The 24,504-nt window shown below is 42.0% G+C and overlaps 1 protein-coding gene across 1 annotated transcript in view; it reads right to left on the bottom strand.

The window, feature by feature from the left end:
- Positions 1-1,249: 1,249 nt before the first annotated feature.
- LOC139370677 (serine/threonine-protein phosphatase 4 regulatory subunit 1-like) overlaps positions 1,250-24,504 on the bottom strand; it is a 44,551-nt gene continuing 21,296 nt past the window's right edge. The window contains exons 13-20 of the mRNA XM_071110298.1: positions 23,196-23,285; positions 16,245-16,430; positions 13,349-13,510; positions 11,164-11,264; positions 5,773-5,893; positions 4,879-5,013; positions 4,151-4,292; positions 1,250-3,413 (exon numbers count right to left, since the gene is read on the bottom strand). Of these exons, the coding sequence (XP_070966399.1) occupies positions 3,268-3,413; positions 4,151-4,292; positions 4,879-5,013; positions 5,773-5,893; positions 11,164-11,264; positions 13,349-13,510; positions 16,245-16,430; positions 23,196-23,285 (1,083 nt within the window). The 3' untranslated portion in view covers positions 1,250-3,267. The remainder of the gene's footprint in view (positions 3,414-4,150; positions 4,293-4,878; positions 5,014-5,772; positions 5,894-11,163; positions 11,265-13,348; positions 13,511-16,244; positions 16,431-23,195; positions 23,286-24,504) is intronic.

Here is a 24,504-nt window from a genome sequence, read left to right as displayed (position 1 = left end):
TGGCGGATTGAGACACATTCAATGCTCTCTAAACTTAAACTGACAGATTTTTGATGGGGATAAAAAATAAAAAGTTACTTAGGGGTGATAATTTTCAACGCTCTGATTGGCCAAAGTGGCCAAGCCTCTGATGTTCTTCCACAGTTCGCACACAGCCTACAGTTCATAATTCTCACCACCACCAGGGAAGAAACCATAATTTCTCTAGGCTGCTATCCATAGGCTATTTATTTGGTTTGTCATTCTATAATGTTTTAATATAATTGTTGTAGTAATTACATATATTTGTTTGAATACATTTTACAGAAAGTTTAAGCAGCTCCAATAAAGTGAGGGAGCGCCGCGTCAGCACTACAAGCGTTACCATTTCTCCCGACAGTGGAAGAACTGTTCTGGCACGCTGCATGAAACGGAGGCGTGCTTCACCTGCACGGTTAGTGGTAGAGGCTGACGATCTATTCTCAAAAGTCTGAGGCGGCGCACAGCGTGGTTTCAGGGTTCTTGTTATCCGGGATCATTGGGACATCCCAACTCAGACGTTACCTCAAGTTGACATTTAAAATGGTTACGGTAAGGATAGGGGTGAAAGTTAGAGTTTAGGGTAGGGATGTCCTAAAACTGAAATACTTTTGTTCTCTGTGTTAATGGAGCGGTATTTTAACTTGGGCTTAGCTAGCCAACGTTAGCTACCTATGCTAGCAGCTAATTTGAGTTAGCATTCACACTACTGTAGCTAATGCAATATTTGTTTTACATATAAATATTTACTTGAATAGGTTCTCACTGCCTCCGTTTGTGTCCTTAGAAAAAACAAAATAACGAAAACATCTGGAAGTGGTAGCAAGGCAGCCAAATGTAGATAGTTGAAGACAGGGCAATGTTTTTTTTTGTCACCAGAGCGGTTTAGAACGCGTTGGTACGTTCCACTTCACCAGCATACAGAAGTATAGAGGGGGTTCCTGCAGATGCAGAAACGCCCAACAGCAAGAATGCCTTGAATTGCACGCCGCAATCACACCCCTCATCCATTTCACACCCCTCATCCACATTGTTTTAAGGTCAACTTATTCTTACTATGTTTAGTTATATTGATCTGGAAATAGCTGCAATATTACGGTCAGAACATAGAATATAAAACGCAAAAAGTAGGCCTATAAAAAAATGTGTCGCAGGTGTGACAGAATGCTGTGACACTCATGTTGGTTTTCCAAGGTTAGTTTGGAGTCAGGCTACACATTCCACATCTTGATTTTTTCTGATTTATATTATCATTTTAATTACAGAATACTAAAAATAACAATACATAAAACGTCTTTAAAAGAAACCATTGAATATTACAAAGGTTGAATTGCAAAGTTAGGATATAAAATCTTTGAACAATGGTACATAATTGAAAATAAAAATACATTTCATAAAATGCATATATTAACAGTTCTACCACATAAAAAAAACAAGATGGGCACAAATTGCAGACAGATGAGATGAGTTAGGTAGGCTTCTGCGATAGCGCAGTGAACTATTCCATAACATGGAAGAGAGACGTGCGATGCACGCCACACCAAAATCAGTTTAAATTCTCAAGTCGTGTCTATGGTCAAAAATCAGTTGCCATGAACACTGGAGAAAAAAAATTAGATTCAAACTACTACAAAAGTGACTTGGTGACTGCTCCCATTATATTCACACTCATGTCTCTACAGAAACCCCTAAAACTGGCCTTGGGTCCTCAAAAAAACTGGCTCCATTGGTTGAGCTATACAATGCTTGCCAATGTTTGGAAGTTACTTCTTCTCGAACGTACATAACGGTCAGAGCATCTTGGAACACAAACCCTGGGTGCACAACCATTCCTATACTGTACAATTGTGGTCAGTGGTCCGACTTACCGAAAAAGCTACCATTTGACCATAAATTTGCTATCATGGTGTCGACCAAAATGGGATTGGAATCCACAATGTGGAAGTGGATAAGGGGGAGCGCTTCACAGGGCTTTAACCTTTTCGACCATTGAAAAAAACACATGCATAACCAACATTGTGCTATCAATTCTCTTTTTCTGCAAGTCATTTGGGATGCAGCCAAGGACTTGCAAGTCCAGCTGACACCAGAGGCGTTTTCAGGGACAGCAACCTTATATAATGTACAGATTGTGATGCCTTGTGTAAGCATTTTTCTCATGTCTGTCCATACATTATATTTATATCTGCAACATTGTAAAACATTGCACCCAATTCTAAAAGCCCCAAACTCCACTTCCACGACAAAACGGTCCTAAGTCATGTCCGGACAGAGGTATTTCATTGGTCTCTGACAAAAATGGGACACATTATTGGCATGGTAAACACAGAGGGGGAAGAAGCCATGAGTTCATTATGATCTTTTGTTCTGCCAATAAAGTGTCCAATATGACTTAGGAGTGCCGAGTGATGCAGTTGTTCCTTCTCCTGAGCAGTAGGGGTTACAGTGGCCCATGAAGACAAGATGAAGAGAGAGGAAGAAAGAGAGATAAACCGAGATGAGTCAAAAGGACCTGAGAGAGCCGCCTGGACACGGAGGGGTGGAGGTGAAGCGACGATGGGACAAGAGCCGAGCCGCTCAGTGGGTTGATTTCCACCTGGGATCCAACGCCATTTTGCAGTGGCTGATTTAGCTTAACTAGTTGCCGTTTTCAGACCGAGTCCCCCTGAGTTTGAGCGCACATCAGAATAATCAGGTTGTCAGTTGTCGTTTTGTAGTTGTTTAGAAATCCAGAGAAAAGCGGGAAATATAAATCAAACACACAATTATCACAAATGTACTATTAGCTTTGGAGAGAGGGAATGCTTGTCGGGTTTAGTGACAAGTGGTCTGTGATTACAGGGTCTCAGTCTTAGGATGCTAATGTGGGTAGGAGGAGAATGAGTCCAGGAAGAGGTGTCACACTGTTTGCTACTACAGTGGGCTCCATCTAGCCCCCCCATCCCCAAGTCCTGTTCATTGTTCTCTAATGGGAGGAGTCCCAGAGATTAGAGTGCTTGTTTCACATGATGTGTATGTGCAAACACTTGGGTATGTGCATCTGTACGTGTGTGTGTGTGTTGGTGAGCATGCATTTATGTATGATAGATGTCAGTATTCACATGAGTGTGCATGTATGATTGTGTGTGTATGTTTGAGAGAGAGAGAACATGAATGATTGTATGTATGTAAGTATATGCATGTATGTTTGAGTGGTATCAGTGCTGCTGGTGATAGTTGTTTTGTGCGCGCGGAGCTGGCTGGCTGGGTCTAGATTAAGGCAGCCGTGTCCATAAGGGCCATGTTGGGATCCTGGCTGGCAAAGAAGCGTACGTCTCGGTCCTTGTCCGCCTGCAGGGCCATCACAGTCTCCTCCAGCTCATCTGAGTAGGCACTGCCTGGCTCTTTAAAGTACGCTGCAGAGAGAGCCAAGTAAAGTCAGCATTTATTTAAAGCGCATTTTACATGCTTCACAACCCTAGAAATAGAACGTGTACCCCCATTCAATTCAAATCAATGAGGCCATAATGAGTGGACCGGTGGGGAGTAATTATATTTCTATGGTCACAACACACTTTGCATAATTAAAAAGGAATATAAGAACGTAGGAAAATTGGGAAATATGAAGAATGAAAAAAAAAAAGGGGGGGAACAATGAGGAAAAGGAAAAAATTACCAACAAAATGAAGGGAGCAAATAGTCGACAGAAGAGAGAGGGAAAACAATATTCTAAGTGGTTTTCTCGTTTGGATAATGGAAAATACTGTATCATACATTTTGGGAGGAGCCAAAACACCACTATGCCACGAGAAATGCATTTGTTGCACTGGGAAAGACAACGTACTACAACTATCATCAGTGTCCAATTTAGCCGTCTTTAGCTTATACCCAGGAGTTTGTCAAGCAATAGCTTGAATGTGTGCCATTGGTTTTTATATAGCCAATGCTTAAAAATGTACAAGACATATTCCCTCTCGGGGGCAAATAAATATGCATTTTATTCTTGGGTGCATAGAGGGCTACCTAGGTACAGATCTAGGATTAGCTTCCCATCCATCCCCCAGTCCTAACTGAACCATTAATTGGGAAAATGCTTAACTGATCACATATCAGCATCTAGGGGCAACTTCATCCTACACCACCCAGTCTTTACCTTTCTCCATTACACTCTGACGCAGTGCTTTGGCCACCAGCACACGAACGTTGGCGACTGGGTCCGACGATAGGCTGAGTAGACTGGGGAGGAGGTGCTGGGCAAACTGGTCCATTGGCATACAGTCCTCTTCCACTATGGCCTGGGGAACACAGCGGAGAATGAGTTAATACAAACCAACTTAAATAGAGAGACAAGACAGATGACACATGGAGAGCAGGGTCGTATTCATTAGGGAATGCTAAATAGTTGGACTATTTTCCAATGGAAAACAATATTAGAGTTTCTTATTGGACTACTCTAGGTCAGGGCTCTCCAACCCTGTTTCTGGAGAGCTACCATCCTGTAGGTTCACACTCCAACCTCTACCACATCTGATTATAATAATTAACTGGTTGATACGCTGAACCAGGTTAGTTACAACGGGTTGGAACAAAAACCTACAGGACGGTAGCTCTCCAGGAACAGGGTTGGACACCCCTGCTCTAGGTAGTTCCTCCCTGTTGCAGTCAGTTTATTTCCAATTGGTGCCTAATAAACATGACCCAGCAGTCAACCATGGCCATACAATCTTCACACCTGCATTCTTTCAGAATAGTGCTATGGCAAGCACAGCTGACGCAATTTCACAAAAAAATTAAATAAATTCTGAACGCAGCAGCTATTGGAAATGGTGTTTGTTCAGATTTTCATATATTGACATTTCGTGAACAAAACATTGTCCTGACCTGGCAGATAAAGGCAAAGGCCTGGCGGCCCACCCACTTGGGACAGTGGCAGAAGCGGACGATGAGCTCGTTGATGAAGTTCAGGCCCAGGTCATGGGCTCCACATGCATACATCTTCTGTAAGATCTCCACCACCTAGGATGGACGAGACAAAGATGAGACAGAGGCTCGTCCCAAATGGCACCTTATTCCCTATACAGTACACTGCTTTTGACCAGAGCCTAATGGGCCCTGGTCAAAAGTACTGCATTATAGACGGGATGGTTGTTTAGCAACAAAACCGACGCGTGTGCAAATGGGGCAAAACAGACAGGGTTGCCTTAGATTGTTGACAATATGTAAACTATATTTTTGTCTATTGAAAACAAATACATTTGCACACTGAGCTCTCTCGAATACATCATTAGTAATTGGTTAACTAGCCAGCGAAATTTGCCCATATTAGCATAGATATGACATCAGTCAAAATACCTCAAAACAAGGCATGGTATCAAGAACAAGATAAAACTAACCGAAACGAGCCACCTACGATTCCCCACATGGCAGCTTCTTCTCATTGTTGCTAGTTATCTGGCCATCCAGAATCACAACAACACATGTCCGCTATCCCGTCTATAGGGAATACTAGGGTGCCATTTGGGACACAAGCAACGTTTTGGTGCTTTCCATTCTAAAGGCAGGCAGGCCACTGCATTAAGGAGATAACAACGGTCTACTTCCACAGAAGTTTGCAACATCAGAAATATCCCAATTGACACAATACAGACATACTCACACCTCATATCATTCAGCACAATTACTACTTTAAGTTGTTCAATAAAAAAAAAGAAACTGATCATGATCATTCAACACAGCTACAGTTTCAATAACACAAGAACAAAACGGCATGCCTACCAGCTTGTAAGAGATCCACCGAACTTCCGACACTTTGTCTGAGCAGAGGGTCAGTGCTATTTGCCTGAGGTAGTCATACACATCGTAGTGGCTGTACAACTCTATGATCAGGATAAGCTGCCTGTGGACACATATGGAGAAATTCTGTTCAACACACACACGGGCTCTAATGTATAGGGGTCATCCTAAAAATAAAGAAAAAATCTGTTTTTCTGAGGTCTTCATTCCACAAAAGAGGCCCAACAATATTGCTATATGTTTTGGGAGCACAAAGTTAGATGGCGCACCTGACATCTTTTCCATTGACTGCTTTTGTGACAGCATGAACGTCGCCAGGTTACCCATCTGTTTGTGCTATCATACCAAGTCCTTGTCACTCATTCATTTTCATGTTTGGCTTGACAATGTGCAATGGAGTGGGAAAGAGTACTATCAGTTACGAGACCAGGCAAGCACCATGGAGGGCTCTCTCCATTTTAAAAGTAGTCAGTTTTCTTATTTTTTTTTAGGTTAGTGATTTACTGCCATATGCCGTGCTGCTAAGGAGTATAATTCATTGGCTGCGTATACAGAATTGCAGATGTTGTTACGGGTGCAGCTAACTGCTTAGGTTTCTAACTCCAACAGCGCAGCAATACAATATCAATACACACACACACAATCCCCCCCCCCAAAAAAAAACTATAAATCACAGAGAGCGATGTCAGAGTCCGGAATATAAATGAATGGTGTGTATAGACAGTATATGAATAGAAAAGGTGTGTACAGCAGTAGTTACAGTTGAAGTCGGCAGTTTACATACACCTTAGCCAAATACATTTAAACTCAGTTCTTCACAATTCCTGACATTTAATCCTAGTAACAATTCCCTGTCTTAGGTCAGTTAGGATCACCACTTTATTTTAAGAATGTGTAATGTCAGAATAATAGTAGAGGGAATTATTTATTTCAGCTTGTATTTCTTTCATCACATTCCCAGTGGGTCAGAAGTTTACATACACTCAATTAGTATTTGGTAGCATTGCCTTTAAATGGTTTAACTTGGGTCAAACGTTTTGGGTAGCCTTCCACAAGCTTCCACAATAAGTTGGGTGAATTTTGGCCCATTCCTCCTGACAGAGCTGGTGTAACTAAGGCAGGGTTGTAGGCCTCCTTGCTCACATAAGCTTTTTCAGTTCTGCTCACAAATTTTCTATAAGATTGAGGTCAGGGTTTTGTGATGGCCACTCCAATACCTTGACTTTGTTGTCCTTAAAGCCATTTTGTCACAACTTTGGAAGTATGCTTGGTGTCATTGTTCATTTGGAAGACCCATTTGCGACCAAGCTTTAACTTCCTGACTGATGTCTTGAGATGTTACTTCAATATATCCACATAATTTCCCTACCTCGTGATGCCATCTATTTTGTGAAGTGCACCAGTCCCTCCTGCAGCAAAGCACCCCCACAACATAATGCTGCCACCCCCGTGCTTCATGGTTGGGATGGTGTTCTTTGGCTTGCAAGCCTCCCCCCTTTCCTCCAGACATAACAATGGTCATTATGGCCAAACAGTTCTATTTTTGTTTCATCAGACTAGAGGACATTTCTCCAAAAAGTACAATCTTTGTCCCCATGTGCAGTTGCAAACTGTAGTCTGGCTTTCTTATGGCAGTTTTGGAGCAATGACTTCTTCCTTGCCTTTCAGGTTATGTCAATATAGGACTCGTTTTACTGTGCATATATATATACTTTTGTAGCCGTTTCCTCCAGCATCTTCACAAGGTCCTTTGCTGTTGTCCTGGGATTGATTTGCACTTCTCGCCCAAAGTATGTTCATCTCTAGGAGACAGTGTCTCCTTCTTGAGCGGTATGACGGCTGCGTGGTCCTATGGTGTTTATACTTGTGTACTATTGTTTGTACAGAGGAACGTGGTACCTTCAGGCATTTGGAAATTGCTACCAAGGATGAACCAGACTTGTGGAGGTCTACAATTGTTTTTCTGAGGTCTTGGCTGATTTCTTTTGATTTTCCCATGATGTCAAGCAAAGAGGCACTGAGTTTGAAGGTAGGCATTGAAATACATCCACAGGTAGACACCTCCAATTGACTCAAAGGATGTCAATTAGCTTATCAGAAGCTTCTAAAGCCATGACATCATTTTCTGAGATTTTCTAAGCTGTTTAAAGGCACAGTCAACTAACCTCAGGAGGCTGAAGAAATTCGGCTTATCACCAAAAGCACTCACAAACTTCTACAGATGCACAATCGAGAGCATCCTGTCGTGCTGTATCACTGCCTGGTACGGCAACTGCTCCGCCCACAACCGTAAGGCTCTCCAGAGGGTAGTGAGGTCTGCACAACGCATCACCGGGGGCAAACTACCTGCCCTCTAGGACACCTACACCACCCGATGTCACAGGAAGGCCATAAAGATCATCAAGGACATCAACCACCCAAGCCACTGCCTGTTCACCCCGCTATCATCCAGAAGGCGAGGTCAGTACAGGTGCATCAAAGCTGGGACCGAGAGACTGAAAAACAGCTTCTATCTCAAGGCCATCAGACTGTTAAACAGCCACCACTAACATTGAGTGGCTGCTGCCAACACACTGACTCAACTCCAGCCACTTTAATAATGGGAATTGATGGGAAATGATGTAAAATATATCACTAGCCACTTTAAACAATGCTACCTAATATAATGTTCCCTACATTACTCATCTCATATGTATGTGTATATACTGTACTCTATATCATCTACTGCATCCTTATGTAATACATGTATCACTAGCCACTTTAACTATGCCACTTTGTTTACATACTCATCTCATATGTATATACTGCACTCAATACCATCTACTGTATCTTGCCTATGCCGCTCTGTACCATCACTCATTCATATATCTTTATGTACATATTCTTTATCCCCTTACACTTGTGTCTATAAGGTAGTAGTTTTGGAATTGTTAGCTAGATTACTTGTTGGTTATTACTGCATTGTCGGAACTAGAAGCACAAGCATTTCGCTACACTCGCACTAACATCTGCTAACCATGTGTATGTGACAAATAAAATTTGATTTGATTTTGATTTGAAGTAGACGTCCTAACCGACTTGCCAAAACTATAGTTTGTTAACAAAAAATGTGTGGAGTGGTTGAAAAACGAGTTTTAATGACTCCAACATAAGTGTATGTAAACTTCCCGAATTCAACTGTATATAGGATGAGCCATACAGTATATACATATAAAGTGGGTAAAACAGTATGTAAACATTGTTACAATGACCAGTGTTAAATGCCTTCAGAAAGTATTCACACCCCTTGACTTTTTCCACAATTTGTTGTTGTTACAGCCTGAATTTAAAATTGATTACATTTATATTTCTGGTCACTGTCCTACACACAATACCAATGTGGATTTTTATTTATTTATTTTACCCTTATTTTACCAGCTAAGTTGACTGAGAACACATTCTCATTTACACAAACGACCTGGGGAATCGTTACATGGGAGAGGAGGGAGGATGAATGAGCCAATTGTAAGCTGGGGATGATTAGGTGTCCATGATGGTGTTAAGGCCAGAATGGGAATTTAGCCAGAACACCGGGGTTAACACCCCTACTCTTACGATAAGTGCCATGGGATCTTTAGAAACCACAGAGAGTCAGGACACTAGTTTAAGATGGCACCCTACACAGGGCAATGTCTCTAATCACTGCCCTGAGATCTTTTTGTAGACCAGAGGAAAGGGTGCCTCCTACTGGCATTCCAACACCACTTCCAGCAGAAAGTGGTCTCCCATCCAGGGACGGAACAGGACCAACCCTGCTTAGCTTCAGAAGCAAGCCAGCAGTGGGATGCAGGGTGGTATTGCTGCTGCATTTACAGTGCATTTGGAAAGTATTCAAGAATCATATGACTTTTTAAGGGTGTGTGCTTAGGGTCATTGTCCTGTTGGTGGCCTGATTGGAGGAGTGCTGCAGAGATGGTTGTCCTTCTGGAAGGTTCTCCCATCTCCACAGAGGAACTCTGGAGCCCTGCCATGGTGACCATTGGGTTCTTGGTCACCTCCCTGACCAATGTCCTTCTCCTCCTGAATGCTCAGTTTGGCTGGGCGGCCAGCTCTAGGAAGAGTCTCGGTGGATCCAAACTTCTTCCATTTAAGAATGATTGGAGGCCACTGTGTTCTTGGGGACCTTCAATGCTGCTGACATTTTTTGGTACTCTTCACCAGATATATGTGCCTTAACACAATCCTGTCTTGGCGGTCTGCGGACAATTCCTTCGACCCCATGGCTTGGTTTTTGCTCTGACATACACTGTCAACTGTGGGACCTTATATAGACAGGTGTGCGCCTTTCCAAATAATGTCCAATTAATTGAATTTACCACAGGTGGACTCCAATCAAGTTGTAGAAACATCAAAGATGATCAATGTAAACATGATGCACCTGAGCTCCCTTTTGAGTCTCATAGCAAAAGGTCTGAATACTGCGTCGTCATTATGGAGTATTGTGTGTAGATTGATGAAGGGGAAAAACATAATTGAATCCATTTCAGAATAAGGCTGTAACATAACAAAATGTGGAAAAAGTGAAAGTCTGAATACTTTCCGAATGCACTGTATAGTGTAGATGCAGAGGGTTAACACCTTTAGTTGGCTCTCCCTATTTTGATTTCTCGATAAACATTCCTTTATCTGATTTCCCCGATTTTCGTTTTGCGCCACCTTTTTGTTTTGTCTCCTGTCTACGATTGGTGTGGGTTTTTCGTTTGATTGCCACTTCTTGGGCAAATTCAGTAGGTGCTCAAGGTGGGTGTCTTTTAGGTTCCAGGAGTGGTTGCTAGTTAAGTGGACACCCCCATGACTGTCTTTCAGAACCCCTCCTAAAACACCACCTGTTTTGTTTTGGTTGTTGTCAGTGACTCAGTTCCCCCTTCTGTTTGAGCAACATTTTTTCTCTTGTTAGGGAAAGTAACATTACTTAACATGGAGGATGTTGGGTAAGGTGATCTGGTCCTTGATTAGCCTCTCAGAGCACTTCATGATGACAGAAGTGAGTACTACGGGGCAATAGTAATTTAGTTCAGTTATCTTTGCTTGCTTGGGTACCAGAACAATGGTGGACATCTTGAAGCCAGTGGGGATGACAGACAGGGATAGGGAGAGGTTGAATATGTCCGTACACACTCCTGCCAGCTGGTCTGCGCATTCTCTGAGGACGCAGCTGGATGGAACTCTGTGATCCCTCCCTAAGCCATTGAAAGGCCCAGGCAAGTTGACTACTAAAATGGTGCATGCCATCAGAGACTTGTGGCAAGTGGGCCCTCTAGAGAGAAATATGGAGGACTCAATCCTAAATGAATGACAAAGATTGGCCCTGATCTAAATTAACCGGAGACTTACTCTGCCAGCTCGTATCTAAACCTCCAGTTGCGGCTGTTGTCTGTCACCATGAACTCCTGCAGCTGGTACAGGTACTCTCTCCTCTTCTCAGCATGGAGTAACTGCCACAGACAAGACAGAAGATACAGACAGCTGAAATTACCACAGATCCAAGTTATCATGTCTCACCAAAGTGAGCAGTATTCATCGTTACAAAACCCATGGACAACACATTCTCTTTTATTAGTGACAAAAGGCACATGTATCAAAAGAAATGGAGGCAACCAGTTTAAGAGTGAAAAGACACAAATACAAAGGTCTCTCCACCTCTATACCAACCACATTGTTATTGTGAAAGACAATCTGTTGTGTGACAACCGTATAAACCCAGTACACAGGTCAAGTCAGGCAGCATTCTACAAATGCCTCACATAATAGGTGACTATCATGCAGTGCATCAGATAGCCATCTAAATCTACACTGAACAAAAATATAAAACGCAACATGTAAATTGTAGGTCTCATGTTTCATGAGATGTTTCTGAAATGTTCCATACGCACAAAAAGCTTATTTCTCTCAAATTACATGAACAAATTTGTTTGCATCCCTGTTAGTGAGCATTTCTCCTTTGCCAAGATAATCCATCCACTTGACAGGTGTGGTATATCAAGAAGCTGATTAAACAGCATGATCATTACACAGGTGCACCTTCTGATGGGTAAAATACCACTAAAATGTGCAGTTTTGTCACACAACACAATGCCACAGATGTATCAAGTTTTGAGGGAGTGTGAAATTGGTATGCTGGCTACAGGAATGTCAACCAGAACTGCTGCCAGAGAATTGAATGTTCATTTCTCTACCTCTAACATTGTTTTAAAGAATTTGGCAGTACGGCCAACTGGTGTGATGTAGGCGAGCGGTTTGCCGATGTCAACGTTGTGAACAGAGTGTCCCATGGTGGCGGTATGGTATGGACAGGCATAAGCTACAGACAAAATAGCATTTTATCGATGGCGATTTAAAATGCACAGAAATAAAATGACGAGATCCTGCGGCCCATTGTTGTACCATTCATCTGCCGCCATTACCTCATGTTTCAGGATGATAATGCACAGCCCCATGTCGCAAAGATCTGTACACAATTAATGGAAGATGAAAATGTCCTCGTTCTTACATGGCCTGCATACTTACCAGACATGTCACTCATTGAGCATGTTTGGGATGCTCTGGATCAATGTTTATGACAGCGTGTTCCAGTTCCAGCCAACATCCAGCAACTTCGCACAACCATTGAAGAGGAATGGGACAACATTACACAGGCCTGATCAACTCTGTGTGAAGGAGATGTGTCGCGCTGCATGTGGCAAATGTGGTCACACCCCTACTTTTTTTAAATGGTATCTGTGACTAACAGCTGCATACCTGTATTTCCAGTCATGTGAAATCCATAGTTTAGGGTCTAATGAATGTATTTCAATTGACTGATTTCCTTACATGCCATTAGCATACCACCCTGCATCCCACTGCTGGCTTGCTTCTGAAGCTAAGCAGGGTTGGTCCTGGTCCCTAGATGGGAGACCAGATGCTGCTGGAAGTGGTGTTGGAGGGACAGTAGGAGGCACCCTTTCCTCTGGTCTAAAAAATATCCCATTGCAGGGTGCAGTCTATTGGATGGGACATTAAACGTGTGTCTTGACTCTGTGGTCACTAAAGATCTCATGGCATTTATCGTAAGAGTAGGGGTGCTAACCCTGGTGTTCTGGCTAAATTCCCAATCTGGTACTCATATGGTCACCTAATCATCCCCAGCTTACAATTGGCTCATTTATCACTCATCTCCCCTGTAACTATTCCCCAGGTTGCTGCTGTAAATGACAATGTGTTCTCTGTCAACTTACCTTGTTAAAAAAAAAAAAAATAAATAAAAAAACATTATATGAGCTGTACACTCAGTAAAATGTTTGAAATTGTTGAGTATAAATCCAATCTAGATGAACTATGTGGCAGCTAAAAGTTCCAGTCTGTTTGTGCTACCATACTAACTCATTGTCAATGTTTGGCTTGACAATGAGGAATGGTGTTGGCAAGAGCACAAACAGATCTAGGACCAGGCTAGTAAAACAGCACAGCAAGTGGACCAACATGTAGATAGATTATTTTGAGTCGGTTCACAGTTTGCTTGTTACATGTATGGTGGTCTCACCTTAAGGAAGTCATAGAGGTGTTTGAGCACGCCGATGCGCACCTCATCCAGGTCCTTGAGGAAGCCGTTGAAGATGGGCACCAGGTCGGCCGCCGTAAGCTGGTCTCCTAGGATCACCGCCAGCTCGTGGATGGAGAACGCCAGCGTACGGCGCACCTTCCACTGTAGTGGTAATGAATATAAAGACAGAAGATCAGCTTAGCCCTACACCAAAACTTTTCCACATGTCAGGGAGTAAAAACTCAGAGTAAATGGCTGATATGCCTCGGTCAATGACTACACAGGCTAACACAGCCACTCCCTACCTCAGCCAAGCTGCAATACCACTCATTGAATAATGAATCTAACAATCCACTATTCTTCACAAAAGTAATTGAAGTTAAGCTTTAAGTGAAAATGACAAGCTGTATTGGTTGCAAACTAATAACTCCATATTACATCATGAGCACGGTTACCAAGCAGTCACTGAACTTGTAATTTGCATAGCAACGTACATACTGGGTATCAGTGCATCAATCTCTAATGATGAGATTATGTCAACACATGGTGTGTTGTTCACTTTCACACCTAACTGTCTGATAAAAGTTAAAAAATCTGTATTTATTTTTGTTGGAAACCAAGCAGTAACCATTAAAAGAATGGCGCCGGAGGAGATGGCTGCCGTTTTACGGACTCTTAACCAATTGTGCTATTGTGGGTGTTTTTTTGCGTTATTTGTAACTTATTTTGTACATAATGTTTCTGCCACCGTCTCTTATGACCGAAAAGAGCTTCTGGACATCAGGACAGCTATTATTCACCTCGAACTGGACTAAGAGTTTTTCTTTAACAAGTCGGACGCGAAGGATTTACTTCAGACACCCGACAAGGTCCAAATCCCTGTCATTCGCATGAGAAAGAGACGGAGATAGACGACATAGGTCGGGGGGCCGTGTAAGGATCCGACGGCGAGTGTGTAATCTGTTAGACAACGTACAATCAATGGATAACAAAATAGACGAGCTACAGTTGAAGTCGGAAGTTTACATACACCTTAGCCAAATACATTTAAACTCAGTTTTTCACAAATCCTGACATCTAATCCTAGTAAAAACTCCCCATCTTAGGTCAGTTAGGATCACCACTTTATTATAAGAATGTGAAAAGTCAGAATTATTTATTTAAGCTTTAATTTCTTTCATCACATTCCCAGTGGGTCAGAGGTTTACATACACTCAATTAGTACTTGGTAGCATTGCCTTTCATTTGTTTAACTTGGGTCAAAAGTTTCAGGTAGCATTCCCACAAGTTGGGTGAATTTTGGCCAATTCCTCCTGACAGAGCTGGTGTAACTGAGTCAAGTTTGTAGGCCTACTTGCTCACACAAGCTTTTTCAGTTCTGCCCACAAATGTTCTATAGGCTCGAGGTCAGGGCTTTGTGATGGCCACTGCAATACCTTGACTTTGTTGTCCTTAAGCCATTTTGCCACAACTTTGGAAGTATGCTTGGTGTCATTGTTCATTTGGAAGTCCCATTTGCTACCAAGCTCTAACTTCCTGACTGATGTCTTGAGATGTTGCTTCAATATATCCACATAATGCCATCTATTTTGTGAAGTGCACCAGTCCCTCCTGCAGAAAAGCACCCCCCACAACATAATGCTGCCACCCCCGTGCTTCACGGTTGAGATGGTGTTCTTCGGCTTGCAAGCCTCCCCCTTTTTCCTCCAAACAGAACCATGGTCATTATGGCCAAACAGATCTATTTTTGTTTCATCAGACCAGAAGACATTTCTCCAAAAAGTACGGTCTTTGTCCCCATGTGCAGTTGCAACCCGTAGTCTGTATTTTTTTATGGCAGTTTTGTAGGAGTGGCTTCTTCCTTGCTAAGCGGCTTTTCAGGTTATGTCGATATAGCACTCGTTTTACTGTGGCTATAGATACTTTTGTACCCGTTTCCTCCAGCATCTTCACAAGGTCCTTTGCTGTTGTTCTGGGATTGATTTGCACTTTTTGCACCAAAGTATGTTTATCTCTAGGAGACAGAACACATCTCCTTCCTGAGTGGTATGGCGGATGCGTGGTCCCATGGTGTTTATACTTGCAAACTTTTATTTGTACAGATGATCGTGGTACCTTCAGCCGTTTGGAAATTCCTCCCTAGGATGAACCAGACTTGTGGAGGTCTACAATTTTTTTTGATTTTCCCTTGATGTCAAGCAAAGAGGCACTGAGTTTGAAGGTAGGCCTCATTTTCTGGAAATGTTCCAAGTTTTAATGACTCCAACATAAGTGTAAACTTACGACTTCAACTGTATTTACATGAAACACAAATTATTAATCAAAAATGGATTAGAAAACATTTTTAAAGGTTTTATTGTTAAACGTGACTCTGTAAACTGATAGTGTTAGCCAGCTAGCTAGCGGGCAAGTTAGCTGGTCCTGCTGTTAGATGTACAGGTACGTTCTGACGTATCATCACGCAGGCTACGCTTTCTACTGTGATTGTTCAATACCGATCGCTTTAAAAATAGAGCAGAATCCTATTTTCTCCACCTCCTATTTTATATAATCCTATTATTTATTTTCATAGGCACGCGCACCATTGACCACTCCGCTTCAATATAATTGCACCCCTGCATAGGCTTCATCGAAAATGAATGGGTCACCCCGTCCACTGTCAGTGCCTTTAGAACACAGTGTCCTGTGTCATGTTCATTAGGGCACGCAACTGAAAACTTGTATTTTTTATTTTTTTTAGACGCTTCGCAACGGAAAATGAGCGTTTCTTATTGAACAAGAAATTGTACCCTTCTTGTTTCAGTCAGTTTTGGTGCTTAATGAACACAACCCCAGTCAGGGCCCCACCTGTATAGCCCAAAATAAAGATATGGGAGTGCCCCCAAAAAGCACACACCTGTACGTCAGTGGCGAGGGTCTCGTAGGTGTCCTTGAGGCAGTGCCAGTTCTGTTGGCCCAGGGTGAGGGCTACGCCGGGCAGGCTGAACGCACAGTGCTTGGCAATCTCTGTGTCCACCGTCTGGGCCCGTGCCGGGTCCGTCATGGAAAGGTACTGGTCCAGCAGCTGCTGGGGAATCACATTCTGGAGAGGAGGGGGGGAGAGGGACAAGAGTAAGAGGAGTGGTTAAAACCTGTCAATATCATAGCCATGGCAACAGCAGCGGTCAGTAGAAAATGTTAGGAGCCTGGTTTGGTTTCCCGGACACAGACTAAAGCCCGGTTCACATTTAACAGCCGAGACCGTTTTATGCAGATTTAGAACAAAGTTTGCTTGATCTGAATGGTGTAGTTTTAGGACATCTCATGTCGGCTGCTGGAGGAGTTTCCAAAATGCAACATGTCAAATCTTAGCTAAAGACTTGAGAGGAGACAGTCCGTTTAGCCAATCAGAGAACAGTGCGCTAAAGTTAAGTGTTTAAGTCAAGCTGACAGCCAACTATCAATTTCTGAGGGGTTAAGCTGCAGTGAGCTATCCTAGCTTTTTTTTTTTTTTTTTTTTTTTACAATTACACATACATAAAACTTTTGACAAAGTATTATTTGTTTCTAAACTCACCACACACCCCTTCTCTTTTCCACACTTTGTTGTGTTTGTTGTGTCATTTTGTCAACAACCGACATAAAATAAAAAAGATAACACTAATATATCTTGATTAGATAAGTATACAACAAATTTTACATATAAGTAAGGTTGGTGCAGTATTTTTCAATAAAAAAAATAAAAAAATGAAAACGAGTCATCTCTCACTGAATGACAAGACTTTATTGAAGAATCCCTACTGTTGACCAATCACCAACGAAGGGGCGTAGGCGTTTGGCTCCAAACTTCGGCTTGCCTCCAGAGTATGTTTTATGTGCCCGAACATCCCCTCCCCCCCCAAAAAAACTAGCCAAAGTCAAAAATTAACAAAATGTTGTCATAATATATGCACGAACTCTACCAAACTGTTTGGGCTGGGAAACAGGTGGACGGACACCTTTAGTCTCTAAGAGCTGGATTGAAGCTCATGTAGGTTGTTGGCCTTGCTAGACAGCCATTTTCAAGTCCTGCCATAGATTTTCAAGCTGATTTAAGTCAACACTGTAACTTAGCCACGTAGGAAAATTCAATGGTGTCTTGGGAAGCAACTCCAGTGTATATTATTGTATAATTGGCCTTGTGTTTTAGGTTATTGTCCTGCTGAAAGGTGAATGTCTCCCAGTGTGTTGGAAAGCAGACCGAACCAGGTTTTCCTCTAGGATTTGTGTGTGCTTAGCTCTATTCCGTTCTTTTTAACCTAAAAACCTCCCTAGTCCTTGCGCTACCACCATGATTGAAAATATAAAGAGTGGTACACAGTGATGTGTTATGTTTGGGGAAAATCCAACACAATGCTTTGTATATTCAGAACAAAAAGTTCATTTCTTTGCCTTGTTGCAAACATGATGCATGTTTTGGAATATTTTTATTCTGTACAGGCTTCTTTTCACATTTTTGTTAGTATTGTGGAGTATTTGGTATTTTATTAGGATCCCCCAATATTGTAACTACAATATTGATCCATCCTCAGTTATTTCCTATCACAGTTATTAAACTATAGCTGTTTAAAAGCCACCATTGGCTTCATGGTGTAATCCCTGAGCGGTTTCTTTCCTCTCCGGCAACTGAGTTAGGAAGGGGCCTGTATCCATGTAGTGACTGGGTGTTTTGATACACCATCCAAAGTGTAAGAAATACAGTATCTGCACCATGCTCAAAGGGATATTCAATGTCTTCTTTGCGAATCATTGGAAAACCTCCTTGGTCTTTGTGGTTGAATCTGTGCTTGAAATTCCCTGCTCGACTCAGGGACCTTACAGATAATTGTATGTGTGGGGTGCAGAGATCAGGTAGTCATTTAAAAATCATGTTAATCCTTAAGAGTTCTATTAAGCTAGCATATGGAATTGTTTTTGGGTGGTCATACCGAGGATCATTTAGCTATTTTATTTTGAATTTTAGGACCCCTTTAGGTATCAAAAAATGAAACATTGAATGTTGCCTTACTGCTATTAGCCCATAGAAATGCATTGAACAACAGATTCATACATGGAAACACATTCATTCAAGACTTGAGACATTCATTCAAAGAGATCACATTTATTTTGAGGTCGCAAAATAGAACTTCTACGTTTAAGACAGGCGAAACAAATTGATTCATTAGATAAAACATTGTAGTTATTTTTTCTCAACTTTTTTCTATTACTTTTTAGCATGTCAAGCTAGCACAGAGTCGGCAGCTAGCTAGAAAGCAAGCTTTGTAGCCATGGATTGTGCACCTTTCATCGTTTAGCTACAGTATTTACCTCCACAAATTCTGTTTACTTTGATATCTATACTGAATGAAGCACTTAAGGTGAACTCATGGGCACCTTTAACTTTTTCACTTAATTAAAGGAGGAAATTTGTCTTAAAATGTGCTGTGCAACTGACTTAAAGCTCAGCAAACGTCAAGGGAAAATATACTTAAGATATTTTGTGCAACCAGGCCCTGTCCTCTATCAGATATAACAAAGATTTTTTTGACTCATATTTAACAAACATTTTTTGGCACTAAATGACATCTATATATACACTTCCATAAATGTTTTAAACTGGTACCAGGCTACCTTCAGACGAGTCTTACGAGGCTTGTGGGCGTCCTAGAGCAAAACAACAGTCATGTTCGTGAGCAGTTTCCTTCCTTTACAGCAACGGCGTTAGGAAGGGCACCTGCATCACCTGTGCGTGCAGGACATACAAAAATTTACCAGCCAAGTAGAGTAGTCACTAAAGTGAGAAATAACGATAAAATTAACCACTTACCTTTGATGATCGTCATATGGTTGCACTCACAAGACTCCCATTTACACAGTAAATGTTTGTTTTGTTCAATAACGTCCCTCTTTATGTCCCAAAAACTCAGTTTTGTTGGCGCGTTTTGTTCAGTAATCCAATTGCTCCAAGGCGGTCACAACAGGCAGACGAATACATACTAATTGTACCGGTAAAGTTCATTGAAACATGTCAAACAATGTTTAGAATTAATCCTCAGGTTGTTTATTGTCTTTATAATCAATAATATTTTAACCGGACAATACCGTTTTTAATAGAAAGGAAAAATAACAAACGTGAGCGCACCCAAATCAGGTCTGCATACTTCCTCTGTCCTCTGACCAAAATGGCTTTTTTACTAATCTCTTTTCAAAATAAAAGCCTGAAACCATGTCTAAAGACTGTTGACATCTAGTGGAAGCCATAGGAACTGCAATCTGATTCCTAACCCATTGGACTCTCTATAGGTATGGAGTTGAAAAACAGCCACATGAAAATAATTCCACTTCCTGGATGGATTTCTCTCAGCTTTTCGCCTGCCATATCAGTTCTGTTATACTCACAGACATAATTTGAACAGTTTGGAAACTTTAGAGTGTTTTCTACCCGGCACAGCCAGAAGAGGACTGGCCACCCCTCATAGCCTGGTTCCTCTCTAGGTTTCTTCCTAGGTTTTGGCCTTTCTAGGGATTTTTTCCTAGCCAACGTGCTTCAACACCTGCATTGCTTGCCGTTTGGGGTTTTAGGCTGGGTTTCTGTACAGCACTTTGAGATATCAGCTGATGTACGAAGGGCCTTATAAATACATTTGATTTGATTCTATCCAACTCTACCAATTATATGCATATCCTAGCTTCTGGGCCTGAGTAGAAGGCAATTTACTTTGGGCACGCTTTTCATTCGGAGGTGAAAATACTGCGTCCTACCCAAGAGAGGTTATTAAAATAAATGTAAAAAAAAGACTTTCAAAACTACATTTTTGTTGTACTTCTCCCCCAGCTTCACAACTACAGGTAACACAGTTACCATTCAAAAATGAGCTGTTTATCTAAAAAATAAATAAAAATGAATTTGCCACCAAAGAGAACAGACGAAATGGACAGTTTATCAAGAAAGCTTCTTTCTATGGTGCTACCCATTCCAAAGTTAGACTGTAACCACCAGAGGACTTGAAAATGACCCAGAGCCGAGAAGATCACCAAAACTAAAAGGTATTTTGGTTTCAGTGCATTTTTTGTATACAGTGGGGCAAAAAAAGTATTTAGTCAGCCACCAATTGTGCAAGTTCTCCCACTTAAAAAGATGAGGCCTGTAATTTTCATCATAGGTACACTTCAACTATGATAGGACAAAATGAGAAAAACAATTCCAGAAAATCACATTGTAGGGTTTTTAATGAATTTATTAGCAAAATATGGTGGAAAATAAGTATTTGGTCAATAACAAAAGTTTATCTCAATACTTTGTTATATACCCTTTGTTGGCAATGACAGAGGTCAAACGTTTTCTGTAAGTCTTCACAAGGTTTTCACAAACTGTTGCTGGTATTTTGGCCCATTCCTCCATGCAGATCTCCTCTAGAGCAGTAATGTTTTGGGGCTGTTGCTGGGCAACACAAACTTTCAACTCCCTCCAAAGATGTTCTATGGGGTTGAGATCTGGAGACTGGCTAGGCCACTCCTGGAGATTGAAATGCTTCTTACGAAGCCACTCCTTCGTTTCCCGGGCGGTGTGTTTGGGATCATTGTCATGCTGAAAAACCCAGCCACGTTTCATCTTCAATGCCCTTGCTGATGGAAGGAGGTTTTCACTCAAAATCTCACGATACATGGCCCCATTCATTCTTTCCTTTACACGGATCAGTCGTCCTTGTCCCTTTGCAGAAAAACAGCCCCAAAGCATGATGTCTCAACCCCATGCTTCACAGTAGGTATGGTGTTCTTTGGATGTAACTCAGCATTCTTTGTCCTCCAAACACAACGAGTTATTAAATAATTTTTTCTTTACATAGTTGAATGTACTGACAACAAAATCACACAAAAATTATCAATGGAAATCAAAATGATCAACTCATGGAGGTCTGGATTTGGAGTCACACTCAAAATTAAAGTGGAAAACCACACTACAGGCTGATCCAACTTTGATGTAATGTCCTTAAAACAAGTCAAAATGAGGCTTAGTAGTGTGTGTGGCCTCCACGTGCCTGTATGACCTCCCTACAACGCCTGGGCATGCTTCTGATGAGGTGGCGGATGGTCTCCTGAGGGATCTCCTCCCAGACCTGGACTAAAGCATCCTCCAACTCCTGGACAGTCTGTGGTGCAACGTGGCGTTGGTGGATGGAGCGAGACATGATGTCTCAGATGTGCTCAATTGGTTTCAGGTCTGGGGAACGGGCGGGCCAGTCCATAGCATCAATGCCTTCCTCTTGCAGGAACTGCTGACACACTCCAGCCACATGAGGTCTAGCATTGTCTTGCATTAGGAGGAACCCAGGGCCAACCGCACCAGCATATGGTCTCACAAGGGGTCTGAGAATCTCATCTCGGTACCTAATGGCAGTCAGGCTACCTCTGGCGAGCACATGGAGGGCTGTGCGGCCCCCCAAAGAAATGCCACCCCACACCATGACTGACCCACCACCAAACGGTCATGCTGGAGGATGTTGCAGGCAGCAGAACGTTCTCCACGGTGTCTCCAGACTCTGTCACGTCTGTCACATGTGCTCAGCGTGAACCTGCTTTCATCTGTGAAGAGCACAGGGCGCCAGTGGCGAATTTGCCAATCTTGGTGTTCTCTGGCAAATGCAAAGGCGAAGGTAGCGGTCCTGCTGCTGGGTTGTTGCCCTCCTACGGCCTCCTCCACGTCTCCTGATGTACTGGCCTGTCTCCTGGTAGCGCCTCCATGCTCTGGACACTACGCTGACAGACACAGCAAACCTTCTTGCCACAGCTCGCATTGATGTTCCATCCTGGATGAGCTGCACTACCTGAGCCACTTGTGTGGGTTGTAGACTCCGTCTCGTGCTACCACTAGAGTGAAAGCACCGCCATCATTCAAAAGTGACCAAAACATCAGCCAGGAAGCATAGGAACTGAGAAGTGGTCTGTGGTCACCACCTGCAGAACCTCTCCTTTATTGGGGGTGTCTTGCTAATTGCCTATAATTTCCACCCGTTGTCTATTCCATTTGCACAACAGCATGTGAAATTTATTGTCAATCAGTGTTGCTTCCTAAGTGGACAGTTTGTTTTCACAGAAGTGTGATTGACTTGGAGTTACATTGTGTTGTTTAAGTGTTCCCTTAATTTTTTTGAGCAGTGTATTATCGCCAATGTATTGTCCATGTAAAAAAAAACTGTTTGATCGGGATGAATAATATCCAGCAAAACCTAATTATTTGTGCTATGCATTTCCCATCACAATATTGAAGAGTAAGGTTTTTTGTTGTTGTTGCTATCCTAGCTTGATGATCCTCTCTTCAGCTCCTCTAGGCACTGGGCTTGTGAGCAGGAGGCTGGTGATGTGTTTTCTAGTGAGCCAGACAGTGGCTGCATGTAATTCATGAAACCTGTTTGTTAAACACCTTGCTAAAAGTAGCTAGCAACTTTTAAAGAACCTGCATAAATATATGCATTGTGCTTCCACGTGACAGTGGAACCAGGCTCAACCACACTTCTTTAGTCAGTTGTTCTACAACTAAACATTTTTAAAACGTCGGTCTCGCAACATCTCTCCTTATGTCAGCTGTTAGATCTGCACTGGGCATAAGCTTCTCCATTGAGCATGAATTTTAGTCCAAGCTAAATCTGGTATCAGAAAACTGGCCCTAGATCTTGTCAATCGCAATTCATTGGACATTGGATCGCTTTAACTATTCTCAGACAAAACGTATGGCAGCTTAAAGGTAGTTGTACTCCAGACTTGACTGAATCACAAATGTTAATAAATGTCCCCTCGATGTATGTACAATATGTAAAGTAGAAAGGCTTAGAAAGTGTTTGGCAGAACTGACCTGGACCATGAACTTCTCCTCCTCACATAGCTGGTTGGGAGCCGAGTCCTCCTTCCCCTCTTCCTCCACACTCTCGATCAGCTCCGACTCCTATCCAAAACAGGGAGGACACACAGTTTGACATATCAGTCAGCTAGCACACATACAAACATACCAGTCATCTAGGACACAAACCACAAAGTCAGCTAGCACACACAGACATATAGACAATTAGCATAGATAAACTCATATACGGTGCCTTCAGAAAGTAGTCGCACACCTCGACTTATTCCAATTTGTTGTGTTACAGCCTGAATTTAAAAAGAGAATTGAGTCACTGGCCTAAACATAATGTCAAAGTGGAAGACATTTTTCAAATTAATTAAAAATGGAAATGTCTTGAGTCAATAAGTATTAAATCCCTTTGTTATGGCAAGCCTAAATAAGTTAAGGAGTAAAGATGTGCTTAACAAGTCACATAATAATTTGCATGGAGTCACTGTGTGCAATAGGGTTTAACATTCATTCTGAATGACTACCTTCTCTCTATACCCCAATCGAGCAGTGAATTTCAAACACTGATTCAACTACAATGACCAGGGATGTTTTACAATGCTTCACAAAGAAGTGCACCTAATGGTAGATGGGTAAAAAAAAAAAAATTGCCATTAAATGGTGAAGTTATTAATTACACTATGGATGGTGTATTAATAAACCCAGTCACTACAAAGACACTTCCTAACTCCGTTGCTGGAGAGGAAGGAAACCGCTCAGGGATTTCACCATGAGGCCAATGGTGACATGACAACAGTTTGAGATAAATGGTTGCAATAGGAGAAAAGTGAAGATGGATCAACATGGTGTTACACCAAAATTACTAACCTAAAATGAAAGAGTGAAAAGGAGGAAGCCCGTAAAGAATACACATATTCCTAAACATGAATCCTGTTTGCAATAAGGCACTAAAGTAAAACTGAAAAAAGGGGGCAAAGAAATTCACTTTATGCCCTGAATACAAAGTGTTCCGTTTAGGGCAAATCCAATACAACACATAACAGAGTAGCACTCTTCATATTTTCAAGCATGGTGATTGCTGCATCATGTTATAGGTATGCTTGTCATTGGCAAGGGCAGCGCACATAGGGCAGCACACAATTGGCCCAGCGCCTTCTGGGTTTGGCTGGGGTAGGCCGTCATTGTAAATAAGAATTTGTTCTTAACTGACTTGCCAAGTTAAATAAAAGGTTAAATAAAAGGACTAGATAATTTGGGAGTGATACATTTTTTTTAATGATTAGAGCCAAGCACAGGCAAAATCCTAGAGGAAAAC

Source organism: Oncorhynchus clarkii, chromosome 17 (assembly GCF_045791955.1).
Source record: "Oncorhynchus clarkii lewisi isolate Uvic-CL-2024 chromosome 17, UVic_Ocla_1.0, whole genome shotgun sequence".
Lineage (NCBI taxonomy): Eukaryota > Metazoa > Chordata > Actinopteri > Salmoniformes > Salmonidae > Oncorhynchus > Oncorhynchus clarkii.
Note: the sequence above shows the minus strand (reverse complement) of the source record. Positions and strands in the feature narration are given on the sequence as shown.